We start from the raw sequence: 14095 nt of genomic DNA on the forward strand, positions 1-14095 counted from the left end.
GAAAGATATGACTTGGCTATTTCAGTACCAAGTATCTTAAACACACCCTCACCAGTAGAACCTGGGGACGAATTAGAACTACCAACCACAGACCAAGTAGAGTTGGAAGATTTAGACTCTGATAGATTAGAAATAGAAGAAAAAGACCTAAACAATCTAACCATACCCGCAGTTCTCTTGCAATCTGAATTATCAGACCAAGACGAAGAAGATATAGATTCCAACAACATAAGAGACCAAAAACCAATTATAATGGCAGACGAAACAATTGCCCAACGGGCATACATAAAAGATATTTCAAATGCCATCCCAGAGTTCAATGGCCAAAAACTAAATCTTCAAAGATTTATCACAGCCTTGAATTTAGTGAACTTAACAAAAGGCACATTTGAACATATAGCGGTTGAAGTAATCAAATCAAAAATTGTAGGATCAACCCTATATAAAGTCCAAAATGAAACCACTATAAATGGAATAATTAAAAAACTCAAAGACAATATAATCGGAGAAACATCAGATGTCATTAAAGCAAAAATGTCAAAAACACTTCAAAAAGGTAAAACAGCTGAAAAGTTCACAACTGAAATCGAAAACTTGCGAAAGCTTCTTGAAGCATCGTATATCGATGAGGGGTTGCCTGCCGAACATGCTGATAAATTCAGCACAAAAGAGGCAATCAACACAATGACTTAAAAATTGTGAACATGGACGCCTTAAAACAGTACTAGAAGCAGGCAATTTTTCAACAATGAACGAAGCCATCGCTAAGTATATACAATGTAGTACCGATATAACAGGCAATCCAAGTACAATCCTATATAACCGAAGAGGTCAACCCTACCACAATAACTTCAGACGAAATTACCGCGGAAGAGGTTACGGTAGAGGCTATTATAACAATAAATACCACCAAAACAACGGTTATAACCAAAATAATAGGTATAACCCAAACTATAATAACCACACCAATAATTATAGAGGTCGTGGAAATTCTAGAGGTTACAACCGTGGTGGAAATAACGGATACAATAACACTGGTGGAAATACCAATTCCCAAGTTCGAACTATTGAATCCCAGCCGGAAAACTAAAGACTTCCCTTAAGAAAAAGCCACAAAACTTACAACTGTATAAAATAAACCTCAGCCTCAATATTTATGTAACCATTAAAAATGACGTTACAAAAACATCCCTAACTCTGTAATAGATACAGGCTCAGACATTAGCATTTTAAAAATAAATTCAGATCAATATAATGAAGTAGATTCAACAAAAACTATAACAATGTCTGGTATAGGAGAAGGTACTATTCAATCTCAAGGTTTAACTTTCGTAGAAATTCAAACAGGAAAATTCATAATTCCATTTCATTTCATTTAGTAAACAATGACTTCCCAATACCATGTGATGGCATATTGGGAATGGATTTCATAAAAAGGTTCAATTGTCAACTAGATTTTCAAATAGATCAAGATTGGTTAATAGCAAGACCATCAGATTTCAATCAAGACATAAATATTCCGATTACGCATTCAAATAATAATAACTTACTTATCCCAGCACGATCCGAAGTCGTGAGACAAATTAATATAATAACCACCCACAAAGAAGTCCTTATTAAAAATCAGTGTATAGATGAAGGCGTCATTATAGCCAGCACTATAACTGATTCAAGCAACAAATTTTTCCGAATATTAAATACGACCGATAAAAATAAAATTATAAACATTTCCAAAATAAAGTACGAACCATTGGAAAATTATCAAATTGTCCAAAGCAACGAAACTAAAACCAGAAAAGAAGATGTCCTTTCAAAATTAACGAAAAATTTTCCTACAATGTATAAAAGTACCCTCACCAAACTATGTACCGAATTTACAGATATATTCGGATTAGAAACAGAACCAATTTCAGCAAATAATTTCTATAAACAGAAGCTGAGATTAAAAGATTTTACACCAGTCTACATTAAAAACTATCGAACACCACATAGCCAAAAAGAATTAAATAAACAAACAAGTAGAAAAGCTAATAAAAAGATGATATAGTAGAACCATCAGTATCAGAATACAACAGCCCATTGCTGTTAGTACCCAAAAAGTCACTTCCTGGCTCAGAACAAAAACGTTGGAGACTAGTTATTGACTATCGTCAAATAAACAAAAAGCTACTAGCCGATAAATTCCCACTACAAGAATCGAAGATATCTTAGATCAACTGGTAGAGCAAAATTTTTTTCCTGTCTAGATTTAATGTCTGGATTTCACCAAATTACCCTAGAAAAGGATCAAGAGACATTACCTCTTTCTCTACAAGCACTGGGTCATTCAGATTTAAAAGACTACCTTATGGAGTAAAAATAGCACCAAATTCATTCCAAAGAATGATGACATTAGCATTTTCGGGATTAGAACCTTCCCAAGCTTTCTTTATATGGGCGACTTAGTAGTTATAGGTTGTTCAGAAAATCATATGATAAAAAATCTAACTAATGTATTCAATCTATGTAGAAAACACAACCTTAAATTACACCCTGAAAAATGCTCTTTCTTTATGCACGAAGTCACATTTTTGGGACACAAATGCACAAACAAAGGAATTTTACCCGATGATAAAAAATTTAACGTAATAACAAATTATCCCGTTCCGTCCGATGCAGATGAATCTAGCCTTTTGCAATTACTACAGACGTTTCATACCAAATTTCTCGTATTATTCAAGACACCTTACCCATTTGTGCAAGAAAAACATAAAATTCAACTGGACTACTGAGTGTCAAGAAGCTTTTGAATATCTTAAAAACGCACTAGTCCAGGCCCACACTATTAAAATACCCAGATTTTAATAAAGAATTTTGTATAACCACAGATGCTAGTAAACAGGCATGCGGTGCAGTTCTAACCCAATCATATGATGGGATAGACCTTCCGGTAGCATACGCCTCAAGAACATTTACAAAAGGCGAAAAGTAATAAGTCCACACTGAACAGGAATTGACAGCTATACATTGGGCAGTTAACTATTTTAGACCATATATATTATGGAAAATATTTCACTATAAAAACAGACCACAAACCATTAACATATCTATTTTCAATGAGAAACCCAACTTCCAAGTTAACAAGAATGAGGTTAGACTTGGAAGAATATCAATTTACCGCAGTATACCTTAAAGGAAAAAACAATTAGTGGCAGATGCCTTATCAAGAATAAGCATCGATGAACTAAAAGAAATGAATAGACAAATACTAAAAGTCACTACTAGACTCAAAGTAAACAGAAAAATAACTGCGCAGTTTCAACATCTAGTTCGGATTTGCAAAAGCAACGGACAGCTTCCAAGCCCAAGATATTTGACGTCATCATAACGAAGATGTTAAAAAAGTAGTGACCTTGCATCTAACAATATCGAAGTGCTCTCTCAAGAAGGAAAAACAGATATATGCAAGAATAAACGTTGATGATCTATATACGAATGGAATATTCGATTTAGATCAATTTTTCCAAAGGCTTGAAAAAATAGCCGGTATAAATAAGATTAGACAACTTAAAATGGCACCGAGTGAAAAAATCTTTGAACTCGTTTCAATAGATAAATTTAAAGAAAAGGGCAATGAAATATTATTAAATTTAAGAGTAGCGCTACTCCAGCCGGTAACCATAATAGAAAATAAAAAAGAAAAGGAAGCTATTCTGTTTACATTACATGACGATCCTTTACAAGGCGGACACGCAGGCATACAAAAACGCTAGCAAAAGTAAAAAGACATTACTATTGGAAAAAACATGACACGTGACGTTGCAAACCACGTACAGAAATGTCTGAAATGCCAAAAATCAAAAACCACAATCCATACAAAAACGCCTTTGACGATAACAGAAACCCATTAAAAGCGTTTGATATAGTATTAGTGGACACGATCGGTCCATTACCTAAATCAGACGAAGGTAACGAATATGCAGTCACTCTAATATGCGATTTGACAAAATATCTCGTTACAATCCCTATACAAGACAAAAGTGCAAAAACAGTAGCGAAAGCCATATTCGAATCTTTTATTCTAAAGTACGGTCCAATGAAGACGTTCATTACGGACATGGGAACTGAATATAAGAATTCAATATTAATGATTTATGCAAATATCTCAAAATTAATAATATAACATCAACTGCACATCATCACCAAACATTGGGGACAATAGAAAGAAGCCATAGAACATTTAACGAATACGTTAGATCATACGTTTTGTCAGATAAAAAAGACTGGGATGTTTGGCTTATATACTTTACATATTGTTTCAATACAAAACACCCTCTGTTGTACATGGATACTGTCCATATGAACTAGTGTTTGGTAAAACCCCAACCTTAAACATTAAATTCAATAGCAGTGGTAACATTACACCACTGTATGACATAGAAAACTTTGCAAAAGAATCAAAATTCAGACTCGAAAACGCTTATAAAAGAGCGAGAATGATGATTGAACAAAATAAGCAAAAAACAAAAAGAAACCTATGATAAAAGATCAAATGATTTAAATTAGAAATAGGAGATAAAGTTTTATTAAAAAACGAAGTAGGGCATAAATTAGACTTTAAGCATACAGGACCCTATAGGGTAGAAAGTATAGAAGAACGAGATAACATAACAATCTCAAACGTAAAGAATAAAAATCAAAACAGTTCATAAAGATAGATTAAAGAAATTCTATTCATAATTCTATGGTGTCCACCAATCAATCAATATAAAAAAAAAAAATAAAAAAAAAAAATAAAAAATTTATATATATAATAATACAATAATAAGCAAAATAAATAAGATAACTATTTTTTCAGAGAAATTTTACATATGACAATAATGCAAACAAAATTAAAACATATTTTTTTTCCCTTTTGTTTACATTTTTCTAAAAATTCTAGATTTTGATCATAAAATATAAATTAATCATATAACATATTACTAAAATTTAATCAAAACATTAAGAAAATCTTAAACTCTACACTAAATATATTTAATCAATAGATAATAAGTTAATTCAAATAACTCCATTTTATTACGTTATTTTAAAAAAGGAGGGAGATTTAGTATGCATGGGTCATTATAGGAAGCATCCACTGTAGCAATACAATATTGTGCTACAATGTTGTTATATAATCATAATGCCCCGGCCAAATAGCCAGCTATATACATATGCCTTGAAGCCTCACTCCTGGGGAAGTGCATTGGTCAGCAAATTCCCATGAGTTGACAACGCATACAAATGAGCCATGCATACTTACACCCTTACGCTCGGGCCGCTACCAGCCTTATATACGAGCATAGAAATATATATAAATATGAATATAGCCGCGACTGATCGCTGCCGAGCTTTTGTAGGCAGCGCAGCCGCGAGCAAACAGAATATCAATCACTCTGGATTTGACTTTTAAAGAATAAAGTCTACATTAACAAAACACTAAGAAAACACAATAAAGAAAATAAATTAAATAAAACTTCATGGTTTAAAATCAAACAACAATATATATTTTAAATAAATTTATTTAAACACCTTTTTAGCCACTTGAGAGATGTTAAGAAAATTTACCAATAAATTATATAAGCGCTGGCAGTATGTTACTTTGATGTTGAATCAAACAATCGGATCCTATTTGATGTTTCTTTTCTAAGTCAAAAACTTTTCTAAACATGGTCCGATTTGTTTTTAGTAACTCCCCAAAGAATGTCTCCACCAAATTATTTTCTGTGTATGTCTTTTTTCTAGTATTTAGACGTTTGGTGTTAAAGAAAGAAAAATATATTGTAAGGACTTGAGCCAGCATTAAGGGGGCAGGATGGTTTCAGAGCTGAAAAATAGCAGTTTTTTGCGATTTTTTTTTGTTATGTCTGAGTAAATATATCAATTCAATTTTTTTACACAATTAATGGCTATATTTGGAGAGTATCTAGGAATTTTTATTTTTAAGAAATAATTATAATTTATCCCGTAACGGGCAGTCGGCCGGAGTCGCTTCCAAAAATTGGTCTCTTGCGGTGCGTAAAGTCTGGCCTTACAGTGTTATCGGAAATAAAAAAATTGAATTGATTTACTTAAAATATTAGTTTCTTGTGCGGATGAACGAAACCATTTTGAAAAATATGTGATTTTGAATTTTTGGCGCGGTTGTAAAGCCGGAGGTACCATTTTTACATAAAAATCCGCCCATTATTGCCCGTAAAAATGGTAAAAAAAAAAATTAAAAAAAAAAACGTTCGTTCATCCGCAAGTATTTGTTGTATTAAAGATGTGTGCAAAATTTTATTTAGATCCGAGCATTACTTTTTGAGTTACGTTACGCACCGACTTGAAAAAGTTGTTTTGAGAAAAACGCGTCTAAAGTTTTAAAAGCAATGGAAAGTATATGGAGAGAAAGAAACTAGAAAATCGGTATCTCAGCAAGTTTTAGTCCGATCGACATGAAACTTTCACAAGATATTCCTAAGATAATGTTCTATTATATAAAAAATTTCTGAAAAAAAATTTTTTTGAAGTCTCAAACCATCCTGCCCCCTTAAACATTTTCATTAGCTATAATTAGTTCTCTCAGTGTAACCAGCCGCATCGGATATTGGCTTGTTATCAGCAATTCTATTTTTTTTAATTTTCATGCGCTTTTAAGAGCTTTTGTAGAGATTCTGCGACTAAGCTCATTAGTTAAATGTACTTGTGTTTTGGACATTTTTTTTTGCCACCTATTTACCGCGGTATCTAATCGGTTTTTCGTAATTTCAAATTGGACGATCCCGATAACCTGGACGTGGCCAGTTGCATCTCGTCAATGCCCCCGTTATTCATCGCTCCGCCAGGGACCGCTTTAACCCGTTTCACGTTTTGTAGTTGTCACCAATGGATCTGTTCCGGGAGTGTGTTTATAATCAGCGCTGGCCACTAAGTGAGCGCCTAGGATGTACTCCATTATGGACTCTGACCTGCACCCTACCAATGAGGGGAGGTCGTCCATAGCGCTACTGTCGTTGTATGCATCCACCAAGGTGGCTGCTGCTCCAGATGCGAAATCTTCCAAAAGCTTCTTCCGCCATGAATGCCGGAAAGAAGTTTCCCGTCGCTCTCGCAACTCTATTTGCGAATACTGTTATGCTAGAGGATACCACCATGCCTTTTGGCTTTCAGTTACGCTGCTGCCAAAATTGCAGTTTCCAAGCCCATTGCTGCCAGGATTGTCACGGCAACGGCCACCTTCGCCCACCATTTGGATTCTGCTATTCTGGCGAGTGGTCCACCCACTATCACGGACCCTAGAATCATGTTTAAGGTTACCTGATAGAGCTTTCCCATGCCTTGTCAAATTTTAAACTTCAATTTGAAACGGTTGGAGGATGTTGGAACTTGTGTCAACATTAAACCTTTTTATTATATCCCTGGGAGGATATTATAATTTTGGTCAAAAGAGACTTCTCTGACACGATAAAGTACATTCCCGATAAAGGTGACTATATCCTATAGCTGTCATATAACTAAACGATCGGAAATATTTTTTTAAAAATGCCTGGGGCTTTTTCCAACATTTTTATTAGAATATTGATTCTCATAAGGGTCGGCCAGCTATATACATATACATATATAATAATATAATATAATATAATAATAGTATAAGTTAGCTTTCCTTTCTTGTTTTCTAATAATTTGAGCAAAAAAAAAAAAATAAAAATCACAAATAATGATTATTTTTGTTTAAAATAAAAATTAGACAATTAATCATTATTTACGGTCCTTAGTTTTTAATATTGTGGAGGTATGCAATCTGCAGGACCAGCTGGTATTTTTATACAAATAAACGAAATATTTGAAATGTTGTAACACTCTACCAGAATAGGTCGAAGTAGGCCTTAGAATCTCACATTATACCTGTCAGGTCCGGCAGCAGCTACGGCATAAATTGGCATATATATAAATGTAATAATTATAGTTTTAGCATATAATCATTTTCTCATCGCTTTGTTAGTCGCCTCAAGCCGACTCTTCTCGGCCGACGGCTTTATTTTATCTTTGTTATTAAGTTAACGAGCCTTTCGCCCGACCTATGCTAAAAGGCGGCCTCACTTTTACTCTTTATCTCAGTGCGCATTCTAAATCGGAGCTTTCTTTCACTCCATTCCATATGCGAATAAATAATCATTTTTATAACGTTGTGAAACAAATAATTTCCATTTAATTATTTTGGATAAAAGTCATTGAAAAATCTCAATGACCAAACAAAACCCTTGCAAAAGATGTTATCATTTTGGTGCAACGCAGTGAAGGAGACATCTCCGACCCCATAAAGTGTATATGGGTAACTCTCCAGAAAGGTCAACCGCGACAAAAAAATTCAAAGTCAATAAAAGAATGTTTTTTTTCACACATTTTTATAGGAACCTATTAAATTTAGCTAATTAATAATATTTAACATTTACTTATAACACATTCCGAAATATTTTAATCCAAAGTCTCAAATGTGCGAAAATTTAGTTATTAGCATTTCAGCGGCACGATTTGTTTTAAATAATTTTCGTAAAGAGAGTTACATGGCATTGATACTCACTATTAGTAATATCGGCTTATAAGCAAAGATTACAACAATAATGTAAAAGAAACGATGCGATTGCTAATTATTGTGAGTTTCTTATCAGATTATCAGTTTACTTCATTGTAGCGTGCGACATTGAAAAAGAACATTTGTTATCTGTGCATCGAAGAAATTTGTCGAATGAGCATCAAAACTTGGGCCCAAACAGAAAATTGGATATCTAAGTATTAAAAAAAAAATTTGTGAAATATAAGTAGTGCATTCGGTTATAAACGTTTAAGTTTGTCGCGTGCGACATGGTAACAAATTTTTTATTATTATACCCTTGCAGAGGGTATTATGAAGGCAGTGAAGGAGACATCTCCGACCCTATAAAATATATATATTCTTGATCAGGATCACCTCCTGAGTCGATATGAGCTTGTCCGTCTTTCTACGCAAACTAGTCTCTCAGTTTTGGAGCTATCGAGTTGAAACTTTGCACACATCCTTTTTTTCCTAGTCGGAACGGCCGGGATCGGTCGACTATATCCTATAGCTGCCATATAACTGATTGATCGGAAATGCCATAACTTGGAGTTTTTTAAGTTAGAGGGTTGGGACTTGGTACAGATTACTCTTTGGGTAAAATAATTCAATATGCCAAATTTCATAAGGATCGGCCGACTATATAGCGCCACCTAGCGGACTGCGACTGAACTGCAAGGGCTCCGCCCGAAGTTAGCTTCCTTTCTTGTTTTTATTAATGCAGATTAATGCAGATAAATAAAGGAAATAATAATAAAGTCAACTGCAAGCGGGGGAGCCAAAAATTAAAAATAATGACACCAAATAAAAAAATATATTATTATATTACATAAAATAAAATAAATAAAATAATATAATTATTTTCCTCCTTGTTTGTTAAGTTTGAAACCTACATTTTTTTTTTAGCTCTAAATTAATTCTTATTAAACTTTGAATCTCCAAATTCACGTATTATTATTTAAAAGTACAAAAACAACTTAAAAAATATGATGGAAGGAAATGTCGCGTGCGACAGTCAATAAAATTGAATTTAAAAGAAAACTTCCAAATAATTTTAGTGAAACAAAAAATTACTAAAATCAAATAATAAAAAACGTTTTGAAATTGATTGCAGAAAAATTTTCCATCAGGTTTCGCTATAATCAGCGTTTGAAATGGTTTTTGAAAAAGTAACTTCTTTTTTGTGTCGCGTGCGACAGCCCTAGTTTTTTTTTTGAATATTCTGAAAACAAAAAGTCTTTCAAAATTAACCTTTTACATTCACTTTTGTAAAAATAAAAAACAGTCTTGGTACATTGCTTTTTCCAGTTGGAATGCGTACGAATGTCGCGTTCGACATTAGAGAATTACCCATATTTTCTTTATTAGGATCACCTCCATACATCTTTCTTTGGCAGACAGTATATAAGTTGGAATAGCCGGGATCGGTCGACTATATCCTATAACTTTCTTTTCACTAACTGATCGGACATGCCATAACTTTGTGTTTTTTTTTAAGTTATAGAGTTGACACATGTTATATTTGACCAAAATTTCTTATGGCCAAAATATCTAAAATTTCATAAGGGGTCGCCGGAATTGGCATTGCTTTAGAAGGGATTTGGTACAGATTTTCTATTGGGCAATCTAATACGATCTGCTGAAGCCTATTCGTGGGTCGAATAAAAATGTGTTTTTTAGGTCTGTGCTTATTGAAGTTTGTAAAATAAAAGAAATAACCGTTTGAGAATATCGCACTCTATTTAGCTTTTTTATTATTTATAAATTAAATATTTAATTTATATTATATTACATAAAAAGTAATCAAAACGCGATCTAGAAAGTAAACTTTAAAATATAGATTAATATTGGGCGACTTGGTTGAAAATGCGATATGCATCCTATATTAAATTGAATACAAGGGTTTGGAACTCAGCTTATACCTGCAGCCAAATACTGATTTTTGTAATAATATGCACAAACACCAACTACAAGTGAATTGCTGTCGTCAATAAAACTGATTTTAGATGTCAATATATTAGAAAACCATCTATTAATATCAAAATTTGGTGGTTTGATTACTGATCGGGTAATCTTTTTTGCGACGTTTCCAAAAGCATTTTTTCTTCCATTAACCGCTGCTCTCTTCTAAAGAAAAAAATTATACAATAACATACACCCTTATGCTCAAATTTTTATCACTTACTCTTGATGCATTAGTTTTTCCACTTCATTTTCTAAAAATTCTAAACTATATTTAGCGTAAAGTTTAGTAGAAGCTTTTATGAGATCTTCAAATGGTAAGTCTTCAGGCAACTAAAAGAAATACGTTTCTTATAAATAAACTCAAAATTTTTGTATTTTAATACGTACCCTTGATATTAAACAATGTACAGCTGCCATGTCACAATCCTCTTCCAGTATCTCTTTGCACCGATGTAATAATATAGCAGCCGTTAGAAAAATAGGTGTATATATCGGGGATGCTAAAAAGTAGTCATATAATCTTACTACAGTTTTATATGAATTTAAACTATGTCCAAACCACGTCAAATACCATGGTAAGGAGAACAAAGTACCGACTGAAGAAGATTGTAAAAACTCATAAAGCTCTGCATTTTCAAACTTGATCACTGGCCATATAAACATTAATCGCTTTTGTGTAGCTTCCATGGTCTCTTGCATACACTCCGAAAAATGAGTTGTTGACAGCTTATCCATTATGGCATAGGCGACTTCTTCTCCGGCAACTAGGAGAAATGTAACTGCAACGTCATGATAGCCCTGATAATAGCGTAAGTTGGGATATTTCTTAATTACACGTAGAATAAGAACAGTAAGTTGATCTTGAAGTGCGATGCGCTGCTTATACGGTATTCCTGGAGGAAATCTTTTCAAAGATCGATTTACATCTAATACAACCTGATTATATTCATGGTGATTTTGAAACTCATTCAAACTTGGAACTCGTTCTAACATGCTTGCATCAACCCCAGCAAGACATGGCCATAAAATCCTTCTAAGATTGTCGTTAACCAGTCCAAACGAGGATATAGACAACAATTTCAAAACTTCGAGCGAAATGTTTTGATTAAAAGAATTTGATATAATTTTCTCTATTTTAATGCGTTTCTGTAGCTCTTCACTACTTTCTGGAACTGTTAAGTGATTTCTATATTATTTATTACTTATTAATTTATTATATTTTCATACCAATTTCAAAAGATAAAGGCGGTTGATCGCTTTTTATAACCTCCACATCATTCATTTCTAAAAAAGTTATCTTTCTGCTTAAAACATTAATTTAAAGATTGTAAAGCTAACGTCCCTTATTGAGGTTGAACCGGAACAATGGGATATTGAACACGTTTTCTTATAATTAATTAATCTTATGCCTCAGTATGAACGTTCTACTATACATACATATAAACAACATTTATCATAAGTACTTTGACGAAATAAAAATTCACATTTATGAGTTTTAGTTTAAAATGTTATTATGGATAAATTGATCCTTTATTTTCTTTTGAAATATTATAGGCAAATTTATATAAAAATTCATGATTAAAATAATAAATTACTAAGAGTTAATTGTCCTATCATATTTTATTCAAGGCTATTATTTTTTGTAGTGTACAAAAAAAACAGCGCGTCAATAATATTTAAATCTGGGCTTTGCGGTTTAAAGTGGGAATGCAAACATGCAAAAATGTTTTTATTGCCGCTGAAAATGTCGCTGATTTTATTACAACGCATCGTCCGGTAAGGCGCTCTCCCACTTTCAAAAGCGTTTTTTTTCAAAACCAATTTTGTCAACTGGTTAATAATACTTGTACAAATCGAATTGAGCGATCGTTTAAGAATTTTTGAAATGTATTTGACTTGTTTAGCAAGTAAACATTCAACATTTAAGCGCTCCTGGGTGGACTGTGTTTATAATAATTATTATAATTATAATTATTATTATAATTAATTATATGTTATGACCTACTCCTGGTCCTACGGTCCGCCAATCGGCATGGGTCTGGCTCCGGCTAGCTCAACCAGGGCCGTGGTTTCCCTGACCCTTCCCATACTGACCGCTAACAATAATAAACATCCAACATATACTAAACAGCACATGTTAGACGTTTCGCAACACTAAATTCCCCACAACATTTAAATTCAAATCCTAACATACCGAGACAAACAAACTTCTAACACTCATCCTCACCTGATCAACACGGGATCTCTATCCTACTCCTGCTGACATGGAGTAGTTGGGCCTGCCCTCCCTTCCGTAGCGGAACGCTGGCCATTTCTTGCGTCCGCCCCTATTTCTTTCCTCTCAATCCCCTCCTACTTTCCCATTATCCTATCCCTAACCCTCCAATCTTCATTCTTTCATTCAAATTTTTATTAAATAATTTATACAAATTATGCTTAATCAGTTTTCTATCTTTATCCTTTACTTTTTCTTATTCCGACGCTTTGGTTTCGCTCTGGGAGCGAGCTAAGAGAGCTCTTCTTAAGACGTAGGGACTACCGCCAAAACAAAAAGGAAATTTATTTAATTTCCTTGGGAAATTGTCAACCGTTAGCTCCAACGGCCGCGATCGGAACTTACATTTAAATGTACAAATAAAAATAAATAAATATATATAAAATAAAAAAAAACAAACCAGAATAAAAAAAAAAATAACGGAATAATTAAAGAACAATGAAATACATATACACCAACACAAAAATTAATGGGTATTAAAATTAAATAATAAATAATTATAAAATAGAAATAAATAATCAAAAGCGCAAAACGGTTCTTTCCTAATGTATATCTCTATCGGATTTCCAATCACGATCGGCTATCTTCCAGGCTTCCTTCCTTCGTGGGTGGATTCCGGCCCTGAGAAGATGGGGCAATTCTCCGGATTATTGGCCAACCCGTTATATATATAAAAAAGGAGCCTCCTAGCCTGCGGTTCGTCCTCGATGGTCCATATCAACACTTTCAGCCGCTCTTCACAATCACATTTCAGGTCCGGCTTCAATCCTTAGCAAGGCGCCAAAAAAACTGCGGCGCCAAAATCAATAGGAAAAAAAAAGGGGGGATCAAACGACCGTTGGGTTTCTTAATTTTTGGGACTTTTTTAAATCCCCCATAAAAAAAAACTCGCCAGGCCTAGCTTTCTTTTTCACGGCCTGGCTTCTTCCCCCCGAGATGCGAGTCTGGTCGGTCCTGGAATGAGAAGCCCTTTAATTACGGCTCTCCTTCCTGGACCGACCTCTTACCTTATCTTCCTGCCGATCCTGCATGCCGCTTGTCTCCTTTAATTTCCTTTTGATCCGGCCAAAATTACAATTCCGTTGCGCCACAAAACATGAGAAAGTTCCTCTTTTTTTCTTGTCTTTCTTTCTCTTTTTTTTTTATTTTATATGTCTACGACCGCACCGCTTGACCACTGCCTTTCAAATCACCTTCTCTGCCATCTTTCCCTGGCATGGTCAGTCGGATCGGACCGTTGTTCCAGACCCGATCCGAACCAG

The 14095-nt window shown here is 33.9% G+C and overlaps 1 protein-coding gene across 4 annotated transcripts; it reads right to left on the reverse strand.

Annotated features, from left to right (window-relative positions):
- Positions 1–10314: 10314 nt before the first annotated feature.
- Positions 10315–11929, reverse strand: LOC26514584 (TBC1 domain family member 20). 4 transcript variants are annotated; one of them, XM_044716149.1, is made up of 5 exons: positions 11786–11929; positions 10946–11730; positions 10779–10888; positions 10655–10720; positions 10505–10622 (listed from the first exon to the last, which is right to left on the reverse strand). In XM_044716149.1, the coding sequence occupies exons 1-5, from the start codon at positions 11838–11840 to the stop codon at positions 10505–10507; spliced, it is 1134 nt and encodes a 377-aa protein (XP_044572084.1). In that variant the 5' UTR covers positions 11841–11929. The 4 variants fall into 4 exon arrangements, with proteins under 4 accessions (XP_014760154.2, XP_032308673.2, XP_014760153.2 ...); XM_014904668.3 differs by having other exon boundaries at positions 10315–10720; XM_032452782.2 differs by having other exon boundaries at positions 10315–10720; positions 10946–11058; positions 11786–11911.
- Positions 11930–14095: the final 2166 nt, after the last annotated feature.

This window comes from Drosophila ananassae, chromosome 3R, assembly GCF_017639315.1.
Source record: "Drosophila ananassae strain 14024-0371.13 chromosome 3R, ASM1763931v2, whole genome shotgun sequence".
Lineage (NCBI taxonomy): Eukaryota > Metazoa > Arthropoda > Insecta > Diptera > Drosophilidae > Drosophila > Drosophila ananassae.